The sequence below is a fragment of the Pithys albifrons genome, chromosome 4, assembly GCF_047495875.1.
Source record: "Pithys albifrons albifrons isolate INPA30051 chromosome 4, PitAlb_v1, whole genome shotgun sequence".
Lineage (NCBI taxonomy): Eukaryota > Metazoa > Chordata > Aves > Passeriformes > Thamnophilidae > Pithys > Pithys albifrons.
This window is the reverse complement of record NC_092461.1, coordinates 91,987,580-92,015,221: the sequence shown is the minus strand read 5'-3', so window position 1 is coordinate 92,015,221 and position 27,642 is coordinate 91,987,580. Positions and strand designations below refer to the sequence as shown.

Genomic DNA, 27,642 nt, shown 5'->3' with positions numbered 1-27,642 from the left:
GTAGTCTTCCAAAATTATCCCAAGGCATAAGACTTATTCCAAGTTATTCTGTTTATCTTCACAATTCCATTTGATTACCTATTGAATTAAATATGATGATTTGGTGATGGAAACTTATTGATTTATAGGTTCAGTCCTAGGGCCTTAATTTTATCTGTGTACTATTCCACTCTTCAATTAAGCTGTAATACATTAGCTTGTCTGTGTGTGTATTTGCTTGCACACCCTTTCAAATAAACACATAAAAGGTAAATAAAAATGGGTTATTCTGTCAAACTACAAAATGGATTGCAAGCCTGACTTATCAACAACTTGAGTAGGAAATCTGCAACCACTTAGTCCACTCTCAAATCAATACCCACATCCCTCACAAAAATTAAGATGATTCTAACAAATTTCTTGCCCCTTAAGTTTGTAAATTACATGTCCATTAATCAGAATTGAGATATACAGTATAAGCTTACAGTAGAAAAAAAAGTTTTAAGATAATTATTCTGTCCTTAGAAAGCCTGCTTAACATTGGTTAGTTCCAGAGTTAAAGACCTCAGAATGTACAATCAATGTAACTTTATGTTTTCGTTCCTGACTTCACCAAACTAATCCACATTAGCCTGAAGTGTATTGCAGTGTGTTCTGACCTGTTACATTCTGACTGCTCGAGTGGGAACTCAGCAAATCCCACCCATCATAACACATACATGTAGTCAGAGAAACAGCACATCAGAACACATTGATTCTAGGACCTATGGAGCAGGTGGCCTAAATGTCCTTCATAATGGCTTCTTGGCTGAATAGCTGTTCATCTTTTCCCTTGTCCAGGCATATTTAAAAAACTGGGGACTTTATATCCTCTGAATTGCCAGCATTTCTCTTCTCTATGACCAAGAGTGCCATCCTCTTTTGACATGACTCATACTATTTCACTGTCATTAGGCCATTTTTCCAGGATCAATTCTCTCAAGGAAAAAATACAACAATGGACATTGGTGTCCACAGCAGAGGCAGTTGCCCTTTGAGATGCTAAAATGGCTTTGGCTTTACAGAGGAGGATGAGAGGTTACAAAATTGTAAGGGCAATGGATGAACTGAATGCAAAACTGCTGTTCACCAAACCCCACAATATGAGGGCTGTGAAGTGCCTGGTAACACCAGGACAAGAATGCTTTAAAGTAGATAAAAGACATCAGTTTTGGAGATGAGAATACCAGACAAGATGGACCACTGGTGTGTCACAGTAGTGCACCTCTTATGTTGTTATATTCTCACTGCAATGCCACGACCTTGTCCACAAAATTTGTTGCAGACAGAAAATAAACAACAGATGAACATGAGCAGCATCTGTGACTCGAAACAAAGTATATCACAGAAGTGACAATACGAAAAATCAGAACCTTATGAGAAAGCCTGTATGTGACTAAATTTAAGCATATGATGAAAGACCAGCTTGTGAGTAATCATTGCATCCAAACAACAACAAAAAATTTCTTTAATGATAAACAGCTTATTGAAATAAATTTGAATCTGAAATATTTTTCAGAAACATCAGTAATGAGACCATTTTTACTGAAGAGACAGCTAAGAGAAAAGCCGTTTGTAAGTAAGCCACTGCAGTCTACTGGAATCTTTCCCGCTTTTGAAAAGACAGTTGTAAGAATTACATCTTCCAGAAGAAACGATATGACGTCCTGATAACAGATTTACCTTGAGAATATCAGAACATTTTTAGTCTCTATTGGCTACAGAAGATGTGCACCATTTTACCCTCTTCAATTTTGGTCTGCAGTTTAGAGCATTTAGCAACAATCCCTGAAGGATGAAATCAAATAAAAAAAAACAACCATGAAAAAAAATGCAACTAGGAAAGTGTATGAGAAAGCATTTCCCCCTCTTTTTGATTAAAGCAACCTGACAATGACCAACTTATTTGAGATTTACACAGTCTTTGCTAGACTTTCGGATTTGATAACCTCTCTTCCAGGCCTATGTTTCAAACAGACTATGTCCTGAGCTTCCACTCCTCAATTTCTAGTGCTTCTATAACATGCTTGTCCCTTTATAATTTTGTTTGCAGCATTCTGCATGGGAAGGCGCAGGCTACATTCACACCTGCTAGCTCCAAGGGGAATTTAAGTCAGTATCCCTTTTAGAAGAGAGTTGAAAGAGCATGTGTCAGTAGGCCAGTATATCATCCAAGAGACTGTTTAAAAATAGCCAGTGCACACGATCTGGAGAGGATAAAGGAAACCTTTAAGATGAAATAAACACTGCATCTAAAATACTCACACTGAGACCTTAGCACACAGGATGTGCATATGTTACCCAGAAAACCAAATCTGGATCCAACAGATTTAGAGTCTGAAATATCATAAGAGTAATTCTTTAATATCTGCTTTATATAGCAGCCATACTGTATCCAATATTAAAGGCAAAGACACATTTGCTTTCCAGTGTACTTTAAATAAGCAAACGCACTTGACAGAGGAAATATGAGAATCTCTGCCTTAAAGTCAGCTGGATATCACAGCACACTGCTGCACAACCACCAATAAACACACACACCCCACAAAACACGACACTCTAAGGCAAAGCTGCTTTGCTTTGGTCTTTTCTGCTGTCTGTAGAGGCTGCCATGATGAGATGGTCTACATGAAGCCTTGGAGGTTACATGAACCTAATGTATATGTATGGCCAAACTTCGCGAACGAAGATTTGGGAAGGGCTGTCCCCCCACGTGGGTGTGCCCTTCCAGCCTGCGCAGGGGATTTTAGGTGAGGCTCAGCATGCGCAGAACTGGCCCCACCGTTTAAGTCCTGAGGTTCATCTGCCACGGCCAAGCGAGCTTGGACGGTGCCAGTGAAGTCCTCAGGACTAGAACCTACAGCACCCGGCATTTCCCAGGAGGTCTCCCATCCAAGTACTAATCCGGGGCTGACCCTGCTGAGCTTCCGAGATCTGACGGGATCGGATGTCAGGGAGGCATTTAACTTCCCCACATGAACCTAATAAGCTGTTGGAAAAATATGCCTGAGAGAAGGTCCTTGAGCTTTGGCTTTTCTGCTTCAGGAAGTAAAACCCATGCTGAGACAAGATACAGGCAAACGACACATCAGGAGCATTACCTAAAAGTTTTAAAAAATCATATCAGAATCAATTTCCAGGGTAATTTTAAAACACTCAACTATATTCCAGAGACTTTTAGAATGCTGAGGAAAACCAATAGCATGACAATCTTACCTAAAAGCTCAAAATGAAGAACTATCCAACAACAGAAGTCAAAAATTGAACTGACAGAACCCTAAACTGATAATGCTGCAGTTTCTGGATTTGTTAAATGTGGTTTTATACACAGCAAGATTTTAATTTACGCATTTAAACACTAGTCCTGCAAAGCTATCCAAACAGATGGACCTTGTTCCCAATTGGAATCCCTTGTAAGACAGAGGGTCTGCAGAGAAGACATTATGGTTTGTCCAAAAATAAATTGCTTTGCAGAACAGGAACCTTCTGCAGAAGTAGAAAATGCATGCACACAATATATTAAATTACTACAAGAACCTTTATTTTTTACTTCCTCACAAAGTTTTTGCTTTGCTTTTTTTGACAGCCAGGTTTCAGGCTCAGAGAAAGACCCCAAGCAGATTTTAATGACCCTAAGCAGGCCAGTAGTGGGTTGACATGTTCTCTCCCCTTTAGAACCAGAGAAATTAAGTCTTTTTTAAAAGTGCTACATCCCTAGGTCAACAACCAGAATTAGACTCTTCAAATTTTCTAAGCATAATAAAAAATACTGTCTTTACAAAAGGCAAGAAAGGTAGCACTTGAATGCTCTAAGACTGTAAATTATGTCCCTGCTTTGATTTGCTTTTCAATATTTTAAGCCAGAGATTATTTAGATATGGTGATAAAATTAAAAGGCAGGCACAGAGTTCTTATCAGACTTGTCCCATGTGAAGATAAGGAACAACCAATGTTCTGTATTTCAGAAACAAAGTCCTAGCTAATAAAATATAACCCTTTCTCTGGTTTCAACTCCTCTGCACATGTTATTAACTTGAACAGGCAAATCTGACTCCAACAAAGGTGCCTACTACATTGACTCATAGAACGTTACCAAAGAAATAACTGGTATTCCTTATGGGATAAGGACTAGAATCATATTCATGAAACACAGAGGATTGTAGCTTCAACTTTCTTGCAATTATAGCAAATTGCAGCTTTCACTGAGTGGTCAACGCTAGGTGAATAGTGCATATAAAAACAATTATTATACATAAATTACTTCTAGTGCTTCTTATTCTGTCAAGGTCCTCTGGATGAAAAGCAGTGATTTCTTACTTACTGACTGATCAGATCTGTTATACACTCATTATGTGATGCAAACATGAGTTTATATTGCTTTTTCACCAGTTATAATATGACCTTCACTGGATACACACCGTGGCTTACTGTCAGAGTTGGTCCAACAACCACTAATAAGTCCAAACAAGACTTATTAGCACTACACTAAGGAAAATATGAGTAGGTTTAAGGCAGAAAATGAAAACTGCAAATCGCAAAAAGCAAAGATGCTTTTGCACATGTTCTTGAAAAACATGAAAGCTAACTGGAGGCAATATATACTCTAGAGCCCACTTTGTTTTAATCCCAAGTATTTTTCAGAGGAATCATTGTGCTGCATCCAAAAGAGGAAGATTTTTTCTCCTGCCGGGGCAGATTTGCAGGGAGTAGGCTCATTTCTGCCTTGCTGGTCTGGCAGGCAGCAGAGCTCTATTCCTCTGATCAAGAGATCACTTTCATAACCACTTCTCTGAGGTCACAAATGAGTCTGCTGCAGTCACGCAACCCCTCGCCTACCAGTGCTTACTATAACAATACAGGTTCACAGAAACCTTTTAGAGAGGCAACTCATCCTTTCGACCTACACAGATATAAGGCACACGCATATTATCATATGGGATTTCCCCAAGTATGTCATCACACTATTTTATTTCAGTTTGAGCAGGGAATAAATGTATAGCTTGGAGTTTTATCTGGATGCAATAAAGTTGCCTGAGTAGAATTCAATAAAAGCTGGAGTCAAATAGCTAAACTATACCGGCACCTTCTACAAATATTTAGTTAGCCTGTTCCTTTTTATTATCTTAAAGGTCCATGTCTGCCAACCATGCGCTACTGTGAATTATGCTAATTAAGATATTTAAAAGCCATGGTAAACAGTCAAACAAACATTACATTCAATTAACAACAGATATGATTGCCCTGAATTAAACACTGCTCTGCTGCAGTGTTAGGAACACAACGATACAGAAATGATAGACCAGGAAACAGTCCTACAAATTGATTTAGAAGGAACGCTATGAAAATACAAGTACTAGTTAGAGCTTGTCCCTAGGTCAGGTAATCCTACTTTGTTTTAGCCAAGTATTCCGCAAATGACCAACACAGTAATGTGTGGTAGGGATGTGCCTTGCAGGTGGTAGGTAGAATAACCTTTGGGCAATGAGGGGCAGTTGGGAAGGTAAAGAAAAAAGTTTAAAATATTTTTCCTCTTATGGTAAATCAACTTTACCGAACGAAGCGGGGGCTTGGCCTATTTTCACAAGCAGTTAACGCTATGAAAGCGACCGTTGTTGTTCCATCATTAATTATTTGCACTAATTACCTGAAATAAGGTTTTCAAAAGCTCCTAAATTACTTTGGAGCCTGCAATTTAAAAAATTATGGTGGTTGTATTGCTCACTGCTATTTTGTGAGGATTAGTATACAGACACATTTCATTTAAAGGCAGCACAAACAGGCTTGCCCAAACCATCCTTATAATCCAGCTTAAGTATGCAACAATAGGAATGAGGGCACAGCACTAAGCTTATTGAGGACTCATAGTGTGGGATGACTCATTTGAACACTGTCCTGCAAGTTCATTGCTATTATTAGACACACTAAACAGGTGAAAGCTTGTTCAGGTGTGCCCATGCAGGCTACAGATTGCTTCTGGGGTTCTGGAGATGCACCCCCAGGTTGTGAAGTACCCTTGCCTTCATCCAGAATGACAGCTTTTTACACTTTAGGCTTGACCTTGATGTGTATCTTCACTCAACTCAAGCAATGGCAGAGGTGCCCTCCCATCTGCACAGCAGTTTGCCATTTACACAGAAGACAACTCACCACTCTACCTTTGATATGAAACTAATGACAGCCCAATGTTGGCCTCATCTGTGCTCCAGGTCTCACCTGTATTTATGGAGATGAATTAGGTTGGAAGCTGGACAGAGGATTGTGATTTTACTGCTGGTGCACCCCACTGTCAGAGACCAGGGCACCCCCATCATGGATGAGAAAGTGGAGCAGCAAGGGAGGCTTACCCTAAGAAACCAAGCATCACCACAGCTTCTCAGCTCACTTTGTCCGAGGCAGTGTTGGTGGAGGCAATGAGACAGAGACACCAGTCCATAAAAGGGAGTGTGTTGATAGCCTCCAGAGTGACCTTGAGTGTAAGAGTACCAGTGCAGACAAAGCTGAAGTCATTTATGAAGATAGGCCACATTTCAAAGATTTCTCAGACTTCTGAAGAAGTTGCCTTGAGTCCTATGTTACTGATTTGTGCCTGTTCACTTACTACTACAATAACTTCCCATGGAAATGAAAAATCTACAGGATCAACTCCTGCCTAAACAGAGATTTGACTTTGGCTCTATTTATGAACTCTGGCTAAAGCACATGAAGTTTATCTAAAGTGAAAGAGTATAGGATAGTAATGCAAATATTTAATTAACATAGCAATTTTTCCTTTTAGTTATGGAAAGAGATACATGAGAATGCTGTTGTGCTACCTTGCTTTTACAAACAAATTATACTGTTCTTCTGAAGACAGCTGGCAAAGAAATCATTGGTAACAGCAGGAATGAGTTTACATATGGGCATTCCAGGGTAAACAGCTGCTAGAATACTTGCTTCTCAGCTCTGTTCTGCTTGGCAGTCTGGCCACAGAGGTGGTACTCAAAAAGTCTTGCCTTATTGAGAGTCCTTTTTTAACCCTTATTATACGAAAATAAAATAATTGTGATCTTTTTGTCAAGAATATGACCTCATCTACTCAAAGACAGTGTCATAAATTGCTCCATGTTTCAAGGAGATGTAAGAAGGCATGCATGTGCCTAAGTCCCACTGGATCTGCAATTCTAGAGAAAGAATTGGTCAGTAATTTAATATAATGAAATCAGGATAAACAATGACTTCTCATATGACAATTTCCAAATAATCACTGCAAGCTTTCCTCATTCTCTCCTCAGCTCTAATATCTTGCACTAGACAGTCAAGGATCAGTACATCACCTATATATATAGGAGAACATGCATACAGTAATTTGGATTAGCTGCAAATCTCCCTATACAGGATTTTTTTTAGTCCTTCAGTGAGGTTTATTTAATTTTAAAATTATCTAGAGAAATATAATTCAGTTCACTTACACTTCAACTAATAATCCAAAATCAAACAATTTCGTATTAGTGTACTATAAGTCATTATTTAATAAATAAATTGACTTTAAATACCTACTAAGAGGTATTCTTTCATTAGAAATAAGTTTAAGTACCGTGACAAATTACAGTCATTACAATCAAAATTTAAGGATTTCTGAGTAACTCAGTTACAGAAATTACAGTAAGCATACTCCCAAACTCACTTCTACACTCACCCTCTTCATGATGCCCCAATGTACTGTACATACTTGATGCTCAGTTACCTTTCTATAATGGCCCTGTGTTTTCCAGACAGGCTTTGTCTGGAAGAGGAGGAAAAAAGTCTTTTCTACTGAAATGTAAATTATGATCTAGCTTGTCCAGGACTGCTGAAGGATGCCTGGAACTATTCTAGTACTAGGCAGACTGAAAAGGACAGCAAATAATGCAGCTGCAGAAATTGGTTTAAAGCAAGTAGTTGTGACTGAGCCTTCCACATGTGGTGGTCCCTACAACCTGTTCTAGGACACCACAGCCTTTGCCTGATGAGAATGAGAAAAGGAGTTGGAGTGCCTAACCATTGCACCCCAGACATGGCAACACAGCCAGGAGTTGATGAAGTCAAGGCAAAAGGGGACAGGCTGGGAATGGGGCAGCTGGAACATGCTTCTGCCTGATGTATTTTCCAATTGCCAGATGTTTCCCAGTTGACATAAGCTGTGAGACACTGCATGTGCCAGTCCTGGAGGGTGTTCTGACCCCTGGGAAGCACTAAAGAGGCCCAGGCCTGCCCAGCATTGAGGAGGCACAAAGGTATTTTGAAGCTCTGATCCTTTCTTCTCCCACTCAGTCCCTGTGTCAAGTTCAGCTGTGGCGCAAGATTTGTTTTGTACATTAACCCAATGAGCTAAAGTACCATCTGAAACCAACATGTAGTTAACTGCTGTGAGAACAAATCTTTGAATTTCCTGACCTATTCAAAGCTTGAGTTTCCCATTAACTCCACACTCCCATACTAACACATGGTATACAGGGTGTAGCTTCAAAACTTCCTGCATCAGAGCACACACAAAGAGAACAAGATGAGATGAATTGCACACCCCTGGAAACCTGCTCTCTATTTGCAGAATGGTAACGTGCCCAAGCGGCCCCCGTCTTTCGTGCAGATAGTTCTGGCTGAAACTCTTATGCCAAAGCTATCCCTGCCATGGGGAGCTGGAAAAGCACTGGTTAGCAGAGCTGACTCATCAGCTGACTAGCCCACAACCTCAGCCACAAAGGACCGAAAATGCTGGTGGTGGCATGAAGCGTGTGGGTGGGAGCAAGGAATAAGCAATCATCTGGCAGCCTAATGCAGTAGGGAGGGTTGAGAACAATCCGTTATTTATTCCCCCCTCCCGCCCCAAGGCTTCATCCCTCTGCTTCAGTGATTCTCCTCATCTTGACGCTGTGGTAGGGCTCTGTGTAGGGGAGGGAATGAAAGGTACATCCCCTCCCTGTGGCCCATGCAATGAAAGCATCAGCAGGCTATCTGAGCTCACCACACCCAGACCACATAGGGCAAAAGGCCTGCATGGAGCAGAATAGAAAAGAGGTTTGCCTGGCCCTTCTTTTGCCCAACAGGAGATGAGAACAATGTCTTGCTAGAAAAAAAAAAAAAAAAAGAAGAGATCATCACTTTCCCACCAAAGTCAGTTTGTTACTTGAGAGGAGAGATGGAGATCCATTTCTGGAATGGCAGAGGGCAAATGTAAGAAAAAGCTCTTAGTAATGGTGCAAGAAATATAGAGAAAAGGGAGAATGTTGTAGCAAAGATGGGAAAAGGTGGGGCCAAAAACCTATATGGAGAAAACAAGAAAAGCTACAAATGAGGACATGTGAAAAAAGAAAATTTCACAAAGAGGTAAGGTGGGTTATTGCTAAGAAGGCTGCTAGAGAAAAAGAGGTGAAACCTATTTCTCAAGGATTTCAGAATAAAACAGGTTAACAAACTACAGACACTGAAAAGGGGAAGGAAAGTCACTAAGGTAAACAGCAAAAGTGCATACAGGAGAAGTAAAACTGGCAGATTTAATTAAAAGGTTGACAGGCAAAGACACTGATAAAATCCCTAAAATTGTTCACATGTATCCCATTATCTTCATGTAGATCTCAGTACACTTTCCAATGTTCTTTCCCTCCAGGAGCCTGCCACCACTGCTAATCTGGCTATATGGCTATGGTTAGTTGGTCCCCAATTTAAACAGCATGAAACACTCTCCAGCTAAATTACTGGAGTGGCGAGGGTGTGAGTTCACCCTTCCCAGGCATCAACCTTTTCAATGGCATTTTTGCTTTCATTCCTAAAAGTACATTTAACTTCAGGCAATGCCTTTTCTGAAACACTGGGCCAGATGTTGAAAGCCTGTCTTATATTACTCCACTAATGCCAAGGTTAAGCAAAACATAACAAGGAATTAAGGACTTGACCAGTTATCTTTATGTTTCCTCCCCAACCAAACTTGTTTTCTGAGAAGAGGCTTTTTGCCCAAATCTTGTCTACAGTAGGTCTTTCCTGGCAGATTGCCTCAGTGGAAAGGAGATTAAGTTTCTCAATGTCCTCTTTTCTTGGAAACTTCTGTTACATTTCCCAGTCTCCACTACAGGCAGTTTAGGGCACAGAAATACACAACTTAAAAGTCTTCCCCAACATGTTTTTCACATGCTGTTGTACTGGGATTTGGCAAGAGAGTGATGGAGAGTCACAACATTGTAGTTTGCAGCTTTTCTCTAGCTGGAGAAACTGTGCCACTGTATTTCCTGAAGTAAAACTAAAATAGTTGAACATTGTCTTCAGAGATTCAGAAGACAGAACCTCTGCTGAGGCCAGAATATATAAAGTAAGCAAGCTGACCCATGTGTGCAGATCATGACTTGACTTGACTAGATAAAGACAAGAAACAATAAATAAACTCCTCGTCCAAATGATCTCTTGGAACTCAGTGCCCCTGTTGCTGCAAGGGGCACATCTTCCATCCAAACACCGACCTCTCCTCCCATCTCATTCTCCCTGTCACATCACTGGTTTTGAAGACATTATCAGCTACCACCACGATACTTAAAAGGTGTGATGGCAAAGTAACCTTCAAACTGACATTATGTCTGCTTTACAAACCGTAAGTTGGCAGCAACAAATGTAGGGTATATCACTGTCTCCAGGTTATATGGCACTTACTACTGAATTTATTACATACTTCTAAAGTCCTTGCTAACATCAATAAAAATGAAGAATAGATGTTGCAATGTGCAATACCTTCAAAGTCTCTGACGTATTATTGAGCATGTTCGGCTCACAAGAACGAACTTTCACTTAGAAGGATATATAGAACTACATTGCTGGGAATTAATACAGTTCTGTGCTGAAAACAATCAACACCTGTTGAACACATCGCAATGTGAGAGTGCTCTGCACCTTGCATGACTGCACCTTTAAGAACTACTTAATTGCAAACATCGCTAACTTCCTCTCACAAATATTACTTCTTTTGAGATGTACAGGCTTTTTCTATATGGAGCAATGTAGATTAAGACCTGAAAGGAAAAGTATGGAAAGAAGAAATACAATTCCATTTATCTCCATTTACTCTTTTTGTCCTTATAATAATATATTAGAATATTTTCCACATAAATCTTTACATTCATCAGCTCAAGATGCATTATCTAGGCTGAATTACTTATTCTCTCAAGAAATGTTTTCGTAAAGAATTATTTCTTTTTCTGGTCTCTGTATGAGGTTTATAGGGGCCATTTGATGGCACAATATCAGTTTAATAAATTATTTGGAACAAAATATAGAGGGTTTATGACAAGTTTTCACTGACACTGACATAGAACATAATACCAACACATGGAAGACAGCATTTTCTGTACAGATATTGAAACACTCAGGGGAATATATAAGATTAATATAAAATCACATATGTTTTGCAACTATATAATACTGAAGTGGTTATGAAGTTGTCAATGGACTAGAAAAAGAAAACTTAAAATATGTTGGGTTTTGGTTTAGATTTGATCTTTGCTTGTTTTCAGTCCTCTTCTCTCAACTTCTTTCAGCTGTTTCCAATATGTAAGTAGCCAATTCATGTTGCAGGTACAGAGGTAGATGGAAATAGAGAACATTTGATTTATTATAACAAAAAACCTACTGGCAAAGATTTACCTTCTACTTGATGTATCCCATGCAGATATAAAAAGGGAATGCATTTAGCGGATTTCAACAGAATTTTAGGGACACAGTAAGTTCATAAAATAGGTATTTGGCAAGACTGTTGCATAGAATTGAACTTAGACAAAAGTAATTATGAGCTCCTTTAAAAGACATTTTAAAGTTTGTTTGCAACTTCTCCTAGTGAGCATTTAACTTCGTTTGCTGTTATGCATTCTGCTTCCACTTCTACTCATATGGCTGCCAAGATTTTAGGAAATTTATCAGTTACACTAACTACATTATTGTACCAAAAGCTGTAATAAAATGAAAACTGGATTTATAAAGGGGAAACCTGCTGTGCCTCATCTAAAAAAGCTTTGTTTTCATGGAGGGGAAGGTTCAGAGCACTGACAAATATGTTACTGAAATGTGCTTGCCGGCTTGGTCTGAAACTACACTTACAGTTTTTCATCTTCCTGGACCACAGGTGTCATCCTGAGGTGTGCTTTGGCCACTGTAATTGCATATACACAAAAGAATGGAGGTACCTGCAAGCACCAGAGAAGTAAGTCTGTACTGGACATGATGGAGTACGGCACAGACAATACATAGACCTCTGACCTAGGTTTAAGGGTTTTGATATGGACACACAGTGACTTACACTGCTACATGAAGATAACAGGAGCTTGAAAAAAAAGTGCTTATTTTGGGATGGCAAGGCATTTTCTCTAGTAGGCTGTGTTTCTCAGAGGGACTAATTCATGTAGTCTTGTCCACAGATTGACATAGCCACTCTGCTTTTGCTGCTGTACTCATCCTGTTTAATATCTTTATTGTCAATCTGAATGATGGCATCAAGTGCACCCTCAGTAAGTTTGAAGATGACACGAAATTGGGTGGAGATGAGCAAAACTCTGTCGAGGGATCTGGACAGGCTGGATCATAATGGGCCGAGGTCAGCTATATGTTTCAACAAGGCAGAGTGCCAGGTCCAGCACTTGTGTCACAACAACCCCAGTGCAACACTACAGGCTGGGGAAAGAGAGGCTGGAAGGCAACCTGGCAGAGAAGGATCTGGGAGTGCTGTTTGACAAGAGGCTGAACATGAGCCAACAGTGTGCCCAGGTAGCCAAGAAGGCCATTGCCATCCTGGCTTGTATCAGAAATACTGTGGCCAGCAGGATCAGGGCAGTGATTGTCCCCCCTATGCTCAGCACTGGTGAGGCAGCATCTCAAATCGTGTGTTCAGTTCTGGGCTCCTCAGGACAAGAAAGATATTGAGGTGCTGGAGTATGTCCAGAGACAGGCAATGGAGCTGGTGAAGGGTCTAGAGATTAAGTCCTATGAGGAGTGGCTGGGGGAGCTGGGGTTGTTTACCCTGCAGGAGAGGAGAGAAGGGGAGACTTTATCACCCTCTACAATTCCCTGACTGAAGGTTGTAGCCAGGGTGGGGCTGGCATCTTCTCCCAGGCAATTAGTGACAGGAGAAGAGGGCATAGCCTCAAGCTGCTCCTGGAGGGTTTCACGTTGGACATCAGGAAAAATTTCTTCATGGAAAGGTTTGTTAAGCTTTGGAACAGGCTGCCCAGGGAGGTGGTGGTGTCATCATCCCTAGAGGTGTTCAAGAAGCAACTGGATGTGGCTCTTACAGCCACAGTCCAGTTGACAAGGTGATGATCACTCATAAGTTGGACTCAATGATCTTGGAGATCTTTCCTAAACTAAATGATTCTGAGATTTTGTGATCTCATTGTTTCAGAGTTCTCTGCAGAGCTTTTCTATGTGCTGTAAGCCAAAAGTCAGACAGTAGCAAAGTGAGAAGAGAAGCTAGGAGGACAATCTCCCACACTGTTCTCTAGCCTAAAACTATTTGTCTTCTTTGTCTTCAAAGTTGTATGAAATTATAATATGCCAAGCCAAATTCCTTGTTCTGTTTAGTAAGTATTGTCTTTCATTTAAAACATATCTATGTTTAAAATAAGAAACAAAGTAAATCATTTTCTTGACAGTAAAGATACACGTTTCCTCTCAGAGATAGTAATCACACAAGAAGCTGAGAATAAGTGTAAACGAAGCCAAAGTTCATGCCTGGGGGAATGCTTTCCTATTCCCATCTACTATAGCAGTGATTAGGACAAAACAATCACTACTATCTTTTACAGTCACTGCAATTGCTAGCAACTTCTACAGTAAAAATGTCATTTTTCTTGTGATGAAAACCAGTCTTGTTTCCAAGGAAAACATGAGTTACAGTGTAACTAAACTTATACTGTTTTTTTCCCAGTCTCCAACATCCAAACACAATTTAACTCAAGAAAATAAGATCAATGAAAGTCCATCTACTGTAGCATAGAATAATAGAATTTGATCCATGGGGGAATACAAGGGTATTTCAACAGTTGGTACCAGGCTGGGCCAAGGAGGGTCTTAGCTGTGGAGGAAGGATTAGGCAAGCTCAGTGCAGAAGGAACATGAAAATCACAGAACACACAAAGGTCTGTATGCCAGTCTCCTCGATCAGATGGACCCAGCTTTTTCCTTACCCTGCGCCTACATTGCCTGACATCGATGCTACATGACATGCACAGTGTGAGCAAACCAAATGCACCAAGTGCAAAAGCTACCAAGTCAGAACGGTTAGAAGTGACTAAGCAAGCTGGAGAAAGACAAAAATTTGCACCTAATGGTTCGAAGTATTTTAGGGACTTTCTCTAGCATTGGACCAATATAGCAGCTGTGGTTTGTGAGAACACCTATAAAACCAGGCATTGTGTGACTCTCTGACCGTGTGTTCAGTTCTGAGTGTTATTTCTACTCTCAGCTGAAACAGTGGAATTCTCCCAAAGCCAAATACCCTCAGGAGAAATCTAACTGCCAAAGATTCCCCTCATGTCACTTGTCATTTCCAGCTCCCTGGTTTTCTAATCAGTCTTGGTAATATCAGGAGAAACTCTGAAATCTACAGGGATGTTCATTTGAATGGCATCCAGCAGTAAAAAAGTTGTATAAAATATAGATCCAGAATTGCAAAAGGATATTCTACAAGAAGAATCCTAATGATGTTGTGCTTCCCAAAGAGAGCTCCAAATCTGAATAGTTCAGCCCTCCTCATGCAGATGACTGACTCAGCCTAGCAGCTCTGAGCTTGTGAGGTCTGGCAATACAAACAACCCACAGTACAGGGCAAAAGTATCTGAAAAGATCTGAAACTTATTTATAACTAAGATCCTTCATTTGCCATTCCTAAAAACAAAAAAAAAAAAGGTATGGAATTTAGAACCAGTCTCAGAACATGACACTGAACATGGTGTTGCACTAACAGGCTTTCCCTTGATCTTCAAAGGTGATAGGAATTCAAGCAATTTAAAAGCTGTCTTGTTTTTCCTGAATATAGATTTATTCTGAAGTAAACTATGCTTGTAAATCAACACTCCTGTAAAACCCATCTTGCTTGCAGGAAACTAAAGCAAAAGTTAGCCAGCACAAGGAGGTCCACCCCTCTACCAAAAGGCACAAGGAGGAGACACAGTTCTCCTCTGAGAGTCAGAAAAGGTCTCCTAAGGTCAAGGAGAGCTTCAGGTTATCTGAGAGGATGTGTAGTACAAAACAGCCTCAGTTATTTGTTATGTGGAATGAACAGTGTCCCCAGTAAACAAGGGGAAAAGAAATGAGTGAACCATTAGTACAAGCAATATGTCCCATAAAAATGGTCTTCCTGACAATTAAATATATTAAAAAATCTAGTCGAAATAATCCACTGTTTGAAAATGGGTAGTGTGGAGGGGAGTCAATGTGCATCTACTTCTCCAAAAATAAGTCCTACCAGATCTCAGGGATGAATAAATGCAGCTATCCTGCCTAAAGTCTCGACACTTCTACTGAAAGTTCACTGATGTAGTATTTTAGCCCTTGATTAGATAACGACTTGCAGGCAGTAAGTGTTTCTTCAATGATTTACTTATGTACCTTTTATGCAGCAGAACACTTTTCCCTTTTTTTCAACTGCTATATTGCTATGAAGACGGTAAAATTAGAGAGCAGTAGAGAGTGGAAAATGTTTCTTTCATGAACAGTCTCCCTTTGGCCAAAACACTCTGAATGTTGTGGAGCTGGCTCAAATACAGCCACAAGAATAACCTTCCCTGTTACCCACTCTGACCATGAACGTTTCTTCTCAGTGCAAGCCCTTCAATATGCTGTCCTAAGAAACCTAAAAAACCTGAATGTTTACAGACAATCTAAAAACCTGTCACTGTGGACTACAGCAATACACATGCTAAAGACATCTTGTATGTGTTCAAAAAAGAGAAGTCCTTCTTTCTCTTCCAAAAAAAGAAATCATACAGGCATCAGTTTCAGAGGAGATGACTGGGAATGCTCTAAATCACTAGATGATGTCTTTAAAAAATGAACTTGTAATTGTTAAAATATTCAAATACATTGGGGAATTGTTGGCTCAAGGTATGAGCTTCAACCCTAACTAAGCAGAGAAACAAAACTGAAATCCTACATTTGTAACTCAAAGTACAGGTTTCACCAAATGCTAGAAGTTTATGAATAATCTGAAAGCCTCTAATTATTTACATAGTGGAAATAAGTATGTAAGTCATACCAAGAAAAGGTTGTTGGGATTTAAGAGATAGAATCAAGGAAGTATAATTCCATGGTTGTTTAGGTATTTTAACCTGTTCTTAGCATAGCCTCTCTTATAATATTTATTGGTATTTCAGATATTTTATTATTTTACTTTTTCTGTATCTGTTCTAAATAGATCCATTACAAAATACTTGGAGAGTCCAGTGAAAAGACATGACAATCATGAAGAGACTAGAGCAGCTCTCCTATGAGGAAAGGCTGAGAGAGCTGGGACTGTTCAGCCTGGAGAAGGGAAAGCTCGGAGGGATCTCATCAGCATTTATAAATACCTAAGGACAGGGTGCAAAGAACGCCCAGATTCTTTTCAGAAGTGTCCAGTGACAGGATCGGAGTAAATGGGCAAAAACTGAAGCACAGGAGGTTCTCTCTGAATGTCAAGAAACATGTTTTCACTGAAAGGGTAACCAAGCACTGGCACAAGTTACCTGGGAAGACTGTGGACCCTCCAACCTCGGAGATATTCAAAAGCCATCTGGACATGGTCCTGGGAAACTGATTCTCAGTGGCCCTGCTTGAGAAGGGGAGTTGGATCAGGTGACCTCCAGAGGTCTCTTCGAACTTCAACTCTTCTGTGAATCTGTGATTCACTAAGATTATGGTTCTAAATTTAAAGGAAAACTTCGGGCTACTGTAACTGGATAACAAATGAAAGAAGAAATTTTTCCATGGAATTGTATACAGTATAGGCTGTAATTGTTGTAATAAACTCAACAGTATGAATTTAGTTTCAGGGTCAGTTGTATCTTGTTGTGGAAAAATTTTCCATGCTTATGTAAAGTAAAATCTGAAAAACATTTATATCAAAGAAGCAGAACTTGTCAATCCAGGGGGAAAAAACCCCAAACAAACCAAAACCAAACAAACAAACTCTTTAGCTGAGAGCTGGGAAAACAGAACTGTTTAGGAAGAAACAACAGAGTAAAAAGGGATGCCTAGGAACCCAGTACATGCACTGCAGTGGAATGTTGGATCCTCAGACCAGCAGGTTTGGTTCAGGCAAGCAGCACTTACACAGTGGCGCTGAACAGCATTAAGGTGCAGATTATGCACTGAAAGCAAGATCAGTCTTTGCTTCCTTACCCATTTCAGGTTCTAGTATCTTAATTTTCTGTGAGTGTCACTGCAGTGTCATGCATGTCACAACAGAAACAGGTCTGCAGTGGGGACTGCAGCACTAAAGATTCAAGTATTACAACCCTAAAGGATTTAATGGGTGAACCTAAGGAATCTCAGTCACAGTAGTATGCTATTGAGCCGGGAGAGCAACAGCCATGGACAGTATTGGAGGAGAAGAAAGCTGAAACAGACTGCAAGTAATTGAGCATACTAAAAATCAGGCCTGTTCAGGGGAGTCCTTTCTTACTTTCTTCTTAAAAGGGATAAACTCAATTTCCATTGAAGATAAATATTGGTGGGATTTGGATCACACTAAAGACATAAATGAGTAAAAGGAAAGGAACCACTAACATAAACACAAGATCAGAGAAAGACAGAAAACACACAGTGTATGCTATCCTGCCAAAAATGAAAAAATAAATACATAAAAAAGATTTAATTGGAAGAGAGAAACGAGTTAGAAGGAGGAAGGGCAGCTTGGTGAAAGTGCCCAGGAAATCCTGGAACCAATGGGTCTTCCAGCAGCAGCAATCGAAGGCATAGCAACATGAAGACAGTGGACCTACAGGAGGGAGACCTCAGTACACCTGGAAAAATCCCAGAAGACAAGATATATAAGGGAAATAGGAACTGGATGTTCTTTCAACAAACCAGTAAGTAAGAGATAAGTGTAAACTATCTCAGTAGCAGTGAAAAATGGGAAATACAAGAACAGATCACCTTAACAAAATCTTGAGTTCTTTGATGACTAGAAGCTCGCAGAAAGTATTTTTAAAAACTAGTAAAATAAAGCACAAATGTTTAAGAAGAGATACAGAAAAGCCAATGCATAAAATCAGATGTAGCAAGAAAGGGAAGTTATAAAAAACATGCTGGAAGACCTTCAACCATACAAGGTTGGGAAAAGAATTTTCTATTACTCAGCACAGGGGGGCTACACATAATGAAAACAAAAAAGCTTAATGTTTATTGCCTCTTTTTGTTTCCATCAGCTAAGATCAGACATACTGACACTAAACACCAAAACCAAGGCTGGATCTCAGGTGCTTGGATGAGTTTAGCTGCATCTAGTCAGACTCATTGTGGTGTACTCTGAGAATGCACTAAAGCATATTCAGAGCTATTACCTATTCATCTATGAGAAATCTTGATACAAAGGGGAGACTCTGAAAGACTAAAAGAGGATAAACACAGAGCTTATCTTTAGAAAGCATGGGAAGAGGAAACCAAAGAGTACTGGGACCACTTAACTGAGCTTCAATCCCTAGAAAATTCCTGAAGAAAAACATCAAATGACCTTTTTATAAAGACTTAACGATAATACAAAATAAAATTAGAAATCAACAGGTCTGTAAAGGATATGCTGTCATGTAAAACTAAATTACCTTCTATAACTGGACAGGTGAATGGGAAGAATAGCTTTTATATGTCTTCATTACTTTAAAAGACTATTTCTTTTGCCTCACAATGTTTTCATAAGTATACAGACCACTTTGGTTGAAAGGGGGACTAAGTTTAATTAAGAAACCATACTATGAGAAAAGGTACCAGTCATTTGATGCAAAATGAAAGGATGCATTGCACATACCCTAGAGCAGTCTTGAAAAAAAGACAAAAACTCAGCAAGAATGACAAAGAAAATACAAACCTTGAGGAAAAAAGAACTAAAAAGCAGGCCTATTTCATCTGAAGACGAAGAGTGAGGGAAACACAGGACAACTTCATGGCTGTAAAAGTTGAAAAAGCTGAGGTGCCATGAGAAAAGGAAACATTATTTTCTCTACTGAAGGAGGGCTTAAACTGAAGCAGGAGAGCTCCAGCTTGGATGTGAGGGATTGCCAAGGAAGGTGCTGAATCACTCATGTTTTAGGTTTACAAAAACCTTAGACAATGACTGTCAGGTTTACATATAGCTTATTCTTTGCTTAGGAAAATCTATTACAGGGTTGTTTTCTAAAATTGTTAATTCTGTGTGGAAGCAGATGAACTAACATTTGTAGATACATTTTTCAAACTTTATTTTGCCTTTAGAATTCAGTTTAAAATCCATATAGCTTTAGTCTAAGGCAGGTCAATGTGTCTTCATGCTTGCCTGTTGCTAATTTTGCAAAGATCTGGATTGCAGTTCAAATATAAGACTTACAGAAACTTTTAATATTGAATAAACTTCTATTTGCAGAGTTCGTCTGTGACCCTCTATATTCCTTTTTTAGTCATCCATAAATCTATCAGATTTTTAGCTTTCAAAATCAAATTAAGTCTGGAAGTAAGTAAATACAGAGAAGACCGTGAAGTCTGAAATAAATACAGAGGTTCAAAATAATCCTGTGAAGGAAATTTTTGTTGGGATGACACTGTTCTCATGTGTGCATGCATGTCTCTGCATTTGCATATGTATATGTGTGTATAAATACACAGTTGTGAATGCAAAGAATGTCCAGATGGGAAAAATCACAAGCTATTGAATTAAATTATGCTTTATATAAATTATGTAGTGAAGGATTTAAAACACTCCCACTTCTTGGATAATCAAAAAATTGATCCATATCAAGGTCTCTACGTTTGTAATCTAAGACTGAACTCAACAAGATCAGCTATCATTTATCAGGAATGCTTATGGCTAAAAGGTTTAACACTAATGTGGAGTATGTAGAAGGAAATTTTGAGTGGCCTACTGATACAAGGTTACTTGCACTAAAGAATCAAAAGATGAGGAGCTTTACAGCCCTAACTGTAATTGTGTTGGCCTATCAGAATTGTTGTAACTGGTTTCCTTACAGGTACCGGGAAACTTAAGTTAGCTTTCTCTCAGACAGGATCTAAGATGCTAAAAGAACATGGTGCTATTCTTCCTGATGTTTATTTACAAAATCCTTCCTATACTAGCAGGGAACAATTTAAACAACCAGCAAAAGGGAGTTGGTTTTGAAGTGGAGCAAGACCATCATTTTTCCACCAATGGAAAAACTGAGAAATAAGAGGTACTAAAGGAGGTATTGTCAAGCGTGGTAAAGGAAGACAGACTACAATTAACCAAGATGGAAAATGTCCAAGATAGAGGCCCAGCAAACTCAAGTGGTCACAGACATTCAGTACCACTCCCCTCTCACAGGAGCCCCACCCAAGGCAAATCTTTGTCAGGGTCAAATGACCATTACGTTTTCCTTTAGCAGTTGATGTCTCTCGGTCTAAGCACTGTCTCAGACCCATGCTGCTTTATACAAGAGATTTGGTGAGATTGGAAGGTTATTGCTGCAAGCCATTTTTAAGTGCTTATCAGGAAAATGCAAAATGACTAAATGCATATAGCTTGGAGGGAGCAGGGCTATTAATAGAGCTTCTGCCAACTGATAACAGAGATATGAAGACTTTAAAACAAGTAGACAGAAGACTTGTTCTGAAGCAAAAGGAGAACGTTTCCAAGAATGAGGGAGGGAATCAACCACAATGACTTAAACTGAATTCTAGGAATATCTGTCTCTACAACCACACCTAAATTTTGGAAAGGAACCAGGCTTTGGCTTAAACACCTTAACTATGATGAATTGGTGATATGCTTCAAGGTATTAACATCTAATGTTCACTAAAAAGGGAATAAATGACTGATGGATACTATCCATTCCCTAATACCTAATTCTCTGCAAAATTATTTTCATACTTGAAGTCAACATGATGAGGTCACTCCATGCCCTCCAGTTGGCTATTGATCTTTATAAATGTGTTTGTGCTGCACACTGACTATTCAGAGTAGCTACTGAAAGGACACCTAGTGGAAGTAAATGAGTGTGTCTCAATACCGCTGGGACTGTTGAAGGTGTGTAATTAAAACTGTAACAGGAATTGATGAACTGTTACCGGTAGAATCCGCAATGTAACACAGGAATTTTTGTGTCAAATAACACTACTCATATTTTCTAAAAAATGGCAAACAATATTCTTAAAAGCACATTTTAAAAACCTGGAATTTACACTTAACTTGGTCAAGACTTGAAGAACAGTTTTTTCAGCTGTGTGTCACAGAAGGTTACGAATTTGAATGTCCTGAATCTCCACTGAGCCCATTTTAGGAATACCAGATAGCCAAAAAGAACTCATTACAGGTATGTTCTGTTTGATATTTCATGTCAAAGTTCATCTTGGGCATCATCATTCCTTGGGTACTCCATTGTACCACTCTAAAATATCTTAAGCAATTTCTGACCTTCTCATGTTTCTCTCCTATGAAGACAAACAGCCAAAGAATACAAATGTGTACACATTTGAGCTAATTTTACTCCTTTTTTCTTTTTTTTTTTGTCCAACCAACTTTATAGTTTTGCTTGTGTTTATCCCAAACCCCTTAATATGTACTAATGCCCTTGTGACCAGGAGATGCCCACAACAGAAAGCTCTATTCCAGATGGAGTCATGCTGCTCTCATGCAGAGAGGGATTATAACCTTCCTGTGTAGTGACATGCTGCCTCTGGGCAAACAGACCAAAATCCACACTTGGTTTTCTTGCTTATGTCAACAGATCATATTACAGGCATGGAACACTTTGTTGACCACTGTCCCTCTTTGATTATTGTTTTTATGCTCTCTTTTCCAGGTTTTTCTTTTCTATTGAACACCAGTTCCTTTGGATTAATTTTCCCTGAGTGAATTAGTACAGATTTACTAAGCCATTTTTCCAGAAACAGTTTTTTTATCCAATTTTATAACATCTCTGTATGGCACTGGTCTGTTGTCTGCCCTCAATGTTTATAACAGCTCCCAAATCAGTGTCATCCTTTGATTTAAAAAGCCACAAACAAGCCATTTCTGCTCTTCTATCCTCTTTCATCACAACAAAGATTGAAAGACTGGGATGGGTATTTTTCTTTATTTTTAGATGACTTTCTACCAAAGTTTTTGCTTTAAAAAAATCCCAGATTGTGCCTTATTTCTCCATAACTACAAGGAAGTAGATTGTGATATCCACGAAGGATGTGGCAGCTTCTGCCTCTACCTGAACTCTAGCAACCCTTCCTCAAGCAGCTCTGTTTCCACAGCTCACCTCTCCTGCACTCCACCCTTCTGAAGTTCTAGCCTGCTCTCTTGTCTTAAAATGGCATGTAGTTTCCTTCCTTTACTATAAACAATGCTAATTGTAACCTTAGTTTCATGATGTAAACATTTAAAAATAAGAATGAAGGGAACACAAATGATGTGTTCAATTAGGTAATTTGGGGATTAAATTAAATGAAATCTCTCAAAACATGAAACACGGAACATTTCAGCATAATGAAGTCTGGCTTTACTTGTTTTCCTTTTGTCTCATCCCTTTAAAAAAAAAGAGACAATGGATCTGAGAAACTCTGGCAGAAGAGTACCAAAGGCAGCTGAAGACATATTATTGCTTACGAATCCAAGAGAAACAAAAGTAAAACTCAGAGGAAGGGACCATAACACTCAGGTATGTGTTCAAAGAGAAAGAGGCACTCTGGAAACTGCAGGATGCTGGAGGCTGGGCAGGCAGCTGCCACAGCTGATGTGGGAGGCTCCTGCTATCAGTACTATCATCCTTTGTAATCTGATGTCAGCTTGTAAAATGCCCTGCAGCCTGCCGAAGTCTCTTCAAACTGGCATTTCTTTATACTAAAATGTATTTTAAAAGCAAGAAACCAGTTAACAGATATATTTCTCCAGGCAAAGCAAAAAAATATACATACACTGTGCATAATAAGGAACAGTCACAGGAAGAAGTAGCGAAGACCAGTAAAGGAAGAATAATGTCCATAAAAATTACTTCTGTTTACCTCCGCAGTCCACCTGTAAGTTTTGGTCAACTTTACCTCTTCAAATGGACTTTTAAAGTTTTTTAAAAAACAACCCTAGCAAGGATTTTCATGGTTAAATCCCTAATCTGGATTTTGTTCTTGTGAACTCTTCAGCAACGGAAGAAACTCAAACTATCTTCAAATTTTGAAGAATTCTTTTTATGTGCATCTGAAAATGTACATTTGGCTTTCACTGTGCAGTGTGCCAAACAGCTAAAAAACAAATCATAGCCTAGTGCAGCTTTAATCAACATTTTAAACTTTGAACCTCTCTTATCCTAAAAGACAATGATCACTTTGGCTTTTCAAGCAAGCCCATTCCCTCCTGGCATATGGCAAACATAAGAAATACAGGAGTTGCTTGAGTTCCATATCATACTTAAACAGGCATTTTGAACGTGCATAATAAGCAGCTCCAACAGGGAGTTCAAAGTATCTACAGGTCCCAAGGTTGTTCGCTGGTTTAGTGAATTTACAGTCATGTTTCCCCCTTTTCCTAAAGCCTGCTGAGGAAAGGTGGGGATTGTCCCATTATTTCATGAAAAACACACAAACATCATAGCAAAAAATGCACGAGATTTCCAATGCAACATCCCATGCACAAAATAAGTTCAATACTAGATTTTTTCCATGCCTTTATCAATATCATACTGCTCATTACTTTTACTCAGGCTTAGCATAAAGCAATAAATTAGAGAGATGCTTTTAATGGGATGCTGGTAACTTAGGGAAACTTACCTTGAAAGAAACTTTTGACTCGGAGATAGCTGACACTGAGGCGCAGGACAGAAAGCTTGTCCAGCTTCGATACAATGTCAGGTGGAAAAGGCAGGAGACTGGCCAGATGGTCAAGTTCTGCATTCAGACGGTCCCTGTGTCTCTTGGAAGGATTCGATTTTTCATTCCCCACTGCAGGCCTTCTGTGGTGGAGAACACATTTTCGATTACCTGTTTTACTTCCAGGTAGAACAACCAGAGACCGAGATGTTGTATGCAATTAATTGATAACAGGAATGCTTAACTCAGCTCCTATGGAAATCTGTAAAACTTCTGTCCCCTGCCAAAAGGAGATTTCGCATTCTGCACTTGCCACAGTGCAAAGACATGGACATTGGCTTCTTTTTTCACATCTGCCCAGAGAAAAACAAATGAAGAACTGGTATCTCTTAGTCAGGACCCTCTCACCTTAGGGGAGTGGGTACTGTCTTTCTATTCTAGTCAATACCAGGAAAAAGAATTTCTCTTCTATGTTGCACAAATAAGGGGCAGAACAGCAGAGGAAAATTACTGTGACTAATGCATGAACCCATTCAGTTCCCACTGTATTCATGCAAAGCATCTCAGTTCTCTCCACTTAATGACTCAAAGTTAACCTGTAGGTCAGGAGATAATTAAGAAAAGAGCCTGTCTTTAGACTTGATTTTTAAAAGTACAGGAGTCAAGGTAAAAAGATGTTCTTTCCTCAAGCTCAATATCCTGTATACCCTCTTGCATTTATCTTCCTACATCAGAAATAGCAAAGATAAAAATTTGGTTTCTGTCTTAAGGACATTGATATTCCTAAAAAAACATGAAGACTAATGTTACTCAGCTTTCTAGGCCAGCACTCCCAGTTCATCCCCATATTGTGTTCCTCTCATGCAATGGTCATCTAGATAAAAGTTATCTATCGGGAAAATTCATTAAGACGAAATACATCACAAATGAGGAACCTCAATTTTGGAGGGTCTGCTGATATTTTCACAGAACATTTAAGACGATTTTCTCAAGAGAGAAAAGGAAAAGGTGGTGCACTTGCCAACAGAAATGAGGACATTATTTCCTGCATGACAGGGAAGGGTGCTCAGTGCTGGAGCACAGACTTGTCTGTGAAACAGGAAGACCTGAGCAGAAGTTTGAGAAGGTGGTTCCTTTCAGTAGACAGCTATTGCTGGACCCAGTAGTAGTCAAATGCATTATCCAGGTAAAAGCCACAGGACACTGGAGCTATAAACTACACGGATCCATAACCTCAGAGGAAGTGCAGCAACCCAGTGCTGTACTTGAGCTGGCATCTCCCAGGGATCTCTGTGCTCTGTCAGCTGGTCCTCCACTCTCTTTGGCAATGCCCATGTTCAACTTCACATTGACACATTCCTCCTGAGGTACCTTCTCCAGAAAAAGAGACATTGAGAGAAAAATCAAGGAGGGAAAGATGGAAAAATACTCAAGAACAGGAAATAGTGGACAAGAAAAATATGGTTGTGCTAACAGTTTCCAGTTTCACCTCACCAAAGTCAAGGTTCATAATCTTATGTAGCTAGCTGGCACCCCAGTGGAGAATGAGAATAATTGTTTGCTGCACTTTACTACTGCATTTCTATGGATCACATATTTACTACTTTCTTCAATCGTAATTTTCATTTCGAGCATTAGTATTTTACAAGGTGGTTAATGTGCTGAATTACAACAGTATTAATCTATAATTATAATTGAGATTCTAAAAAAATCATGCATAGGAATTAGTAAAACAAAAATCAATGTTTTAGACATGTGATTGCTGTTAACTGAAAACCTCTTAAAGCAAATTATGTATGAAAAATTCATCGCTAGTTTTGAGAGTTGTCCTCATTTTAAGAGGACAACATCAATGGTCAGAGTGAATGAAAAAAATATTTGATGTAGATGCCAGTGAACATATACAATTTCTGCTTTTTCATTCAAAATTGGCAATACTGCAATATGGCTCTTCAACAACACAGTGAGTTACTTTCAAAGACATGGAGAGGACTTTGTTGATGGATATCAATGAACAACTTTCCTCTACTAGTAGGAGTAAATATGCAACAAATAATGTAATCAACAAAGAAGGAATACCCCTTTTCACTTTTCCTGAGATAACTATTTTTTCAGTAAAACTATGACACAAAGGATGTCTGACCTGTGGAGGGTAATTTTGTGGGAATGTAGCCTATAGCTGAGCAGAAGCTAAAGAATGTAAGTTTTTGGTAATTGTTCTTTACATCTGACAAACCAGCTGAAGCAAGGAAGCAATTTAGGACAGAAAAAATAAATTCCTATTAAGAAAATTAAAATGATGAGTTCGAGAAGTGAAAATTTTAAGAGTAACACGGGATAGAAACAGAAGTTGTTCAAGCACTTATACCGCATAAAACAGTGACCGTATTATGCCAGAGAAGAACGGTTTGAGGCAATTTAAGTGGACTATCTTTGTACTGGGCAAAAGAAATAGTTTGGAATGGTGTAAAAAGACTACAGGAGAAAGTTCAGGACAAAGTCTTCCTGTAAAGTCGAGGAAATGATTCAGTAAGGGAGCAAATCCAAACAAACAAGGGTTTGATATAAATGGTAATTAGGTGTTAAGGGGATTCGATTTAAAACAATGCGAGTTCCATGGAAAGGCAAACTTAACTTAGCTAGCCATAAAAAGAAAGGGACAGGCAGAGAAATTCTTCAACTGGCTGCTTTGAGGCAAATGGAAATTCTGGCCTTTATTTTGAGCTCAAAGGAGATGGTGCTTGTTGTGTTTGTGTTAAACTCGGGATTGTCAGAGACGCAGCACTCACTCTATACCTCATTTACTCTGCTTTCCATACAACACTACTACAGTAGAGTTGCAAATGTAATTAAAACAATAAAGTGGCTTTTCCTTCTTTGCATTGCTAAACTTCCCAGATTCTGCTCTGCAGCAACAAGTACTTGTGCCTTTACAGGACCCCCACTGGCAGTCCCTGCGTGGCGGGAGCGGAGTGTGAGAGCTGGTGCAGAGAACTTTCTCTGTTTCGGTGGTATACAAGGATTGAGCCATCTGAGCGTTAATGATTCAGGGTGCCCATGACACACAGACCGTCACTACTGTAAACCAGTTCGGTGAGCTGGCAGAGGAATTTCCTGCAACTGCAGCTCTGACTGCTGTTTCCTACCCTATGCGGGAGCCTTTCCCTGTTAACGAAAAGGTCGCTTAGGATAAGTTTTTTTAAGTATGATGAAGTGTTAAACTAGCAGACTATCCGAACTGAGAAAAATCTAATCATTTACTGTGGCAGCATGCTTTCAGTAAGAAGGCAAAGGGAAGAGAGAGACCATGAGCTGCAACAGATAGGCTAAGTGCAAAGTAGCAGCAAGATGATTATCGTGAACATACCGACCAGCACCCACAGCCACTGAGCTGTGCTTGGACATGGCATAGGAATCCCGGCAGAGCTGGGCTCCAGTGACTGCTGTGTATGTGCAGATGGTCACCATCTCCTATGAACCAAAAGGACTGAATGAGAGAAAGCTGTTTGAGGGAAAGGAGGCTCTTTGGCACCTTCTATCTCTTCTGCCGCTTCACAGCAAGGAAAGGCAAAAGCAGAACTGATGGTCAGGGAGACATCACACTGGCAGAGCAGATGAGAGATGGGATAGTGCGATATCAAGTAAGAG

The 27,642-nt window shown here is 39.5% G+C and overlaps 1 protein-coding gene across 2 annotated transcripts in view; it reads right to left on the bottom strand.

Moving 5' to 3' along the window:
- AHRR (aryl hydrocarbon receptor repressor) overlaps positions 1–27,642 on the bottom strand; it is a 92,950-nt gene that overhangs the window by 42,036 nt on the left and 23,272 nt on the right. For both annotated transcript variants that reach the window (XM_071554978.1, XM_071554977.1), the window contains exon 3: positions 23,956–24,137. In XM_071554978.1, the coding sequence (XP_071411079.1) occupies positions 23,956–24,137 (182 nt within the window). The remainder of the gene's footprint in view (positions 1–23,955; positions 24,138–27,642) is intronic.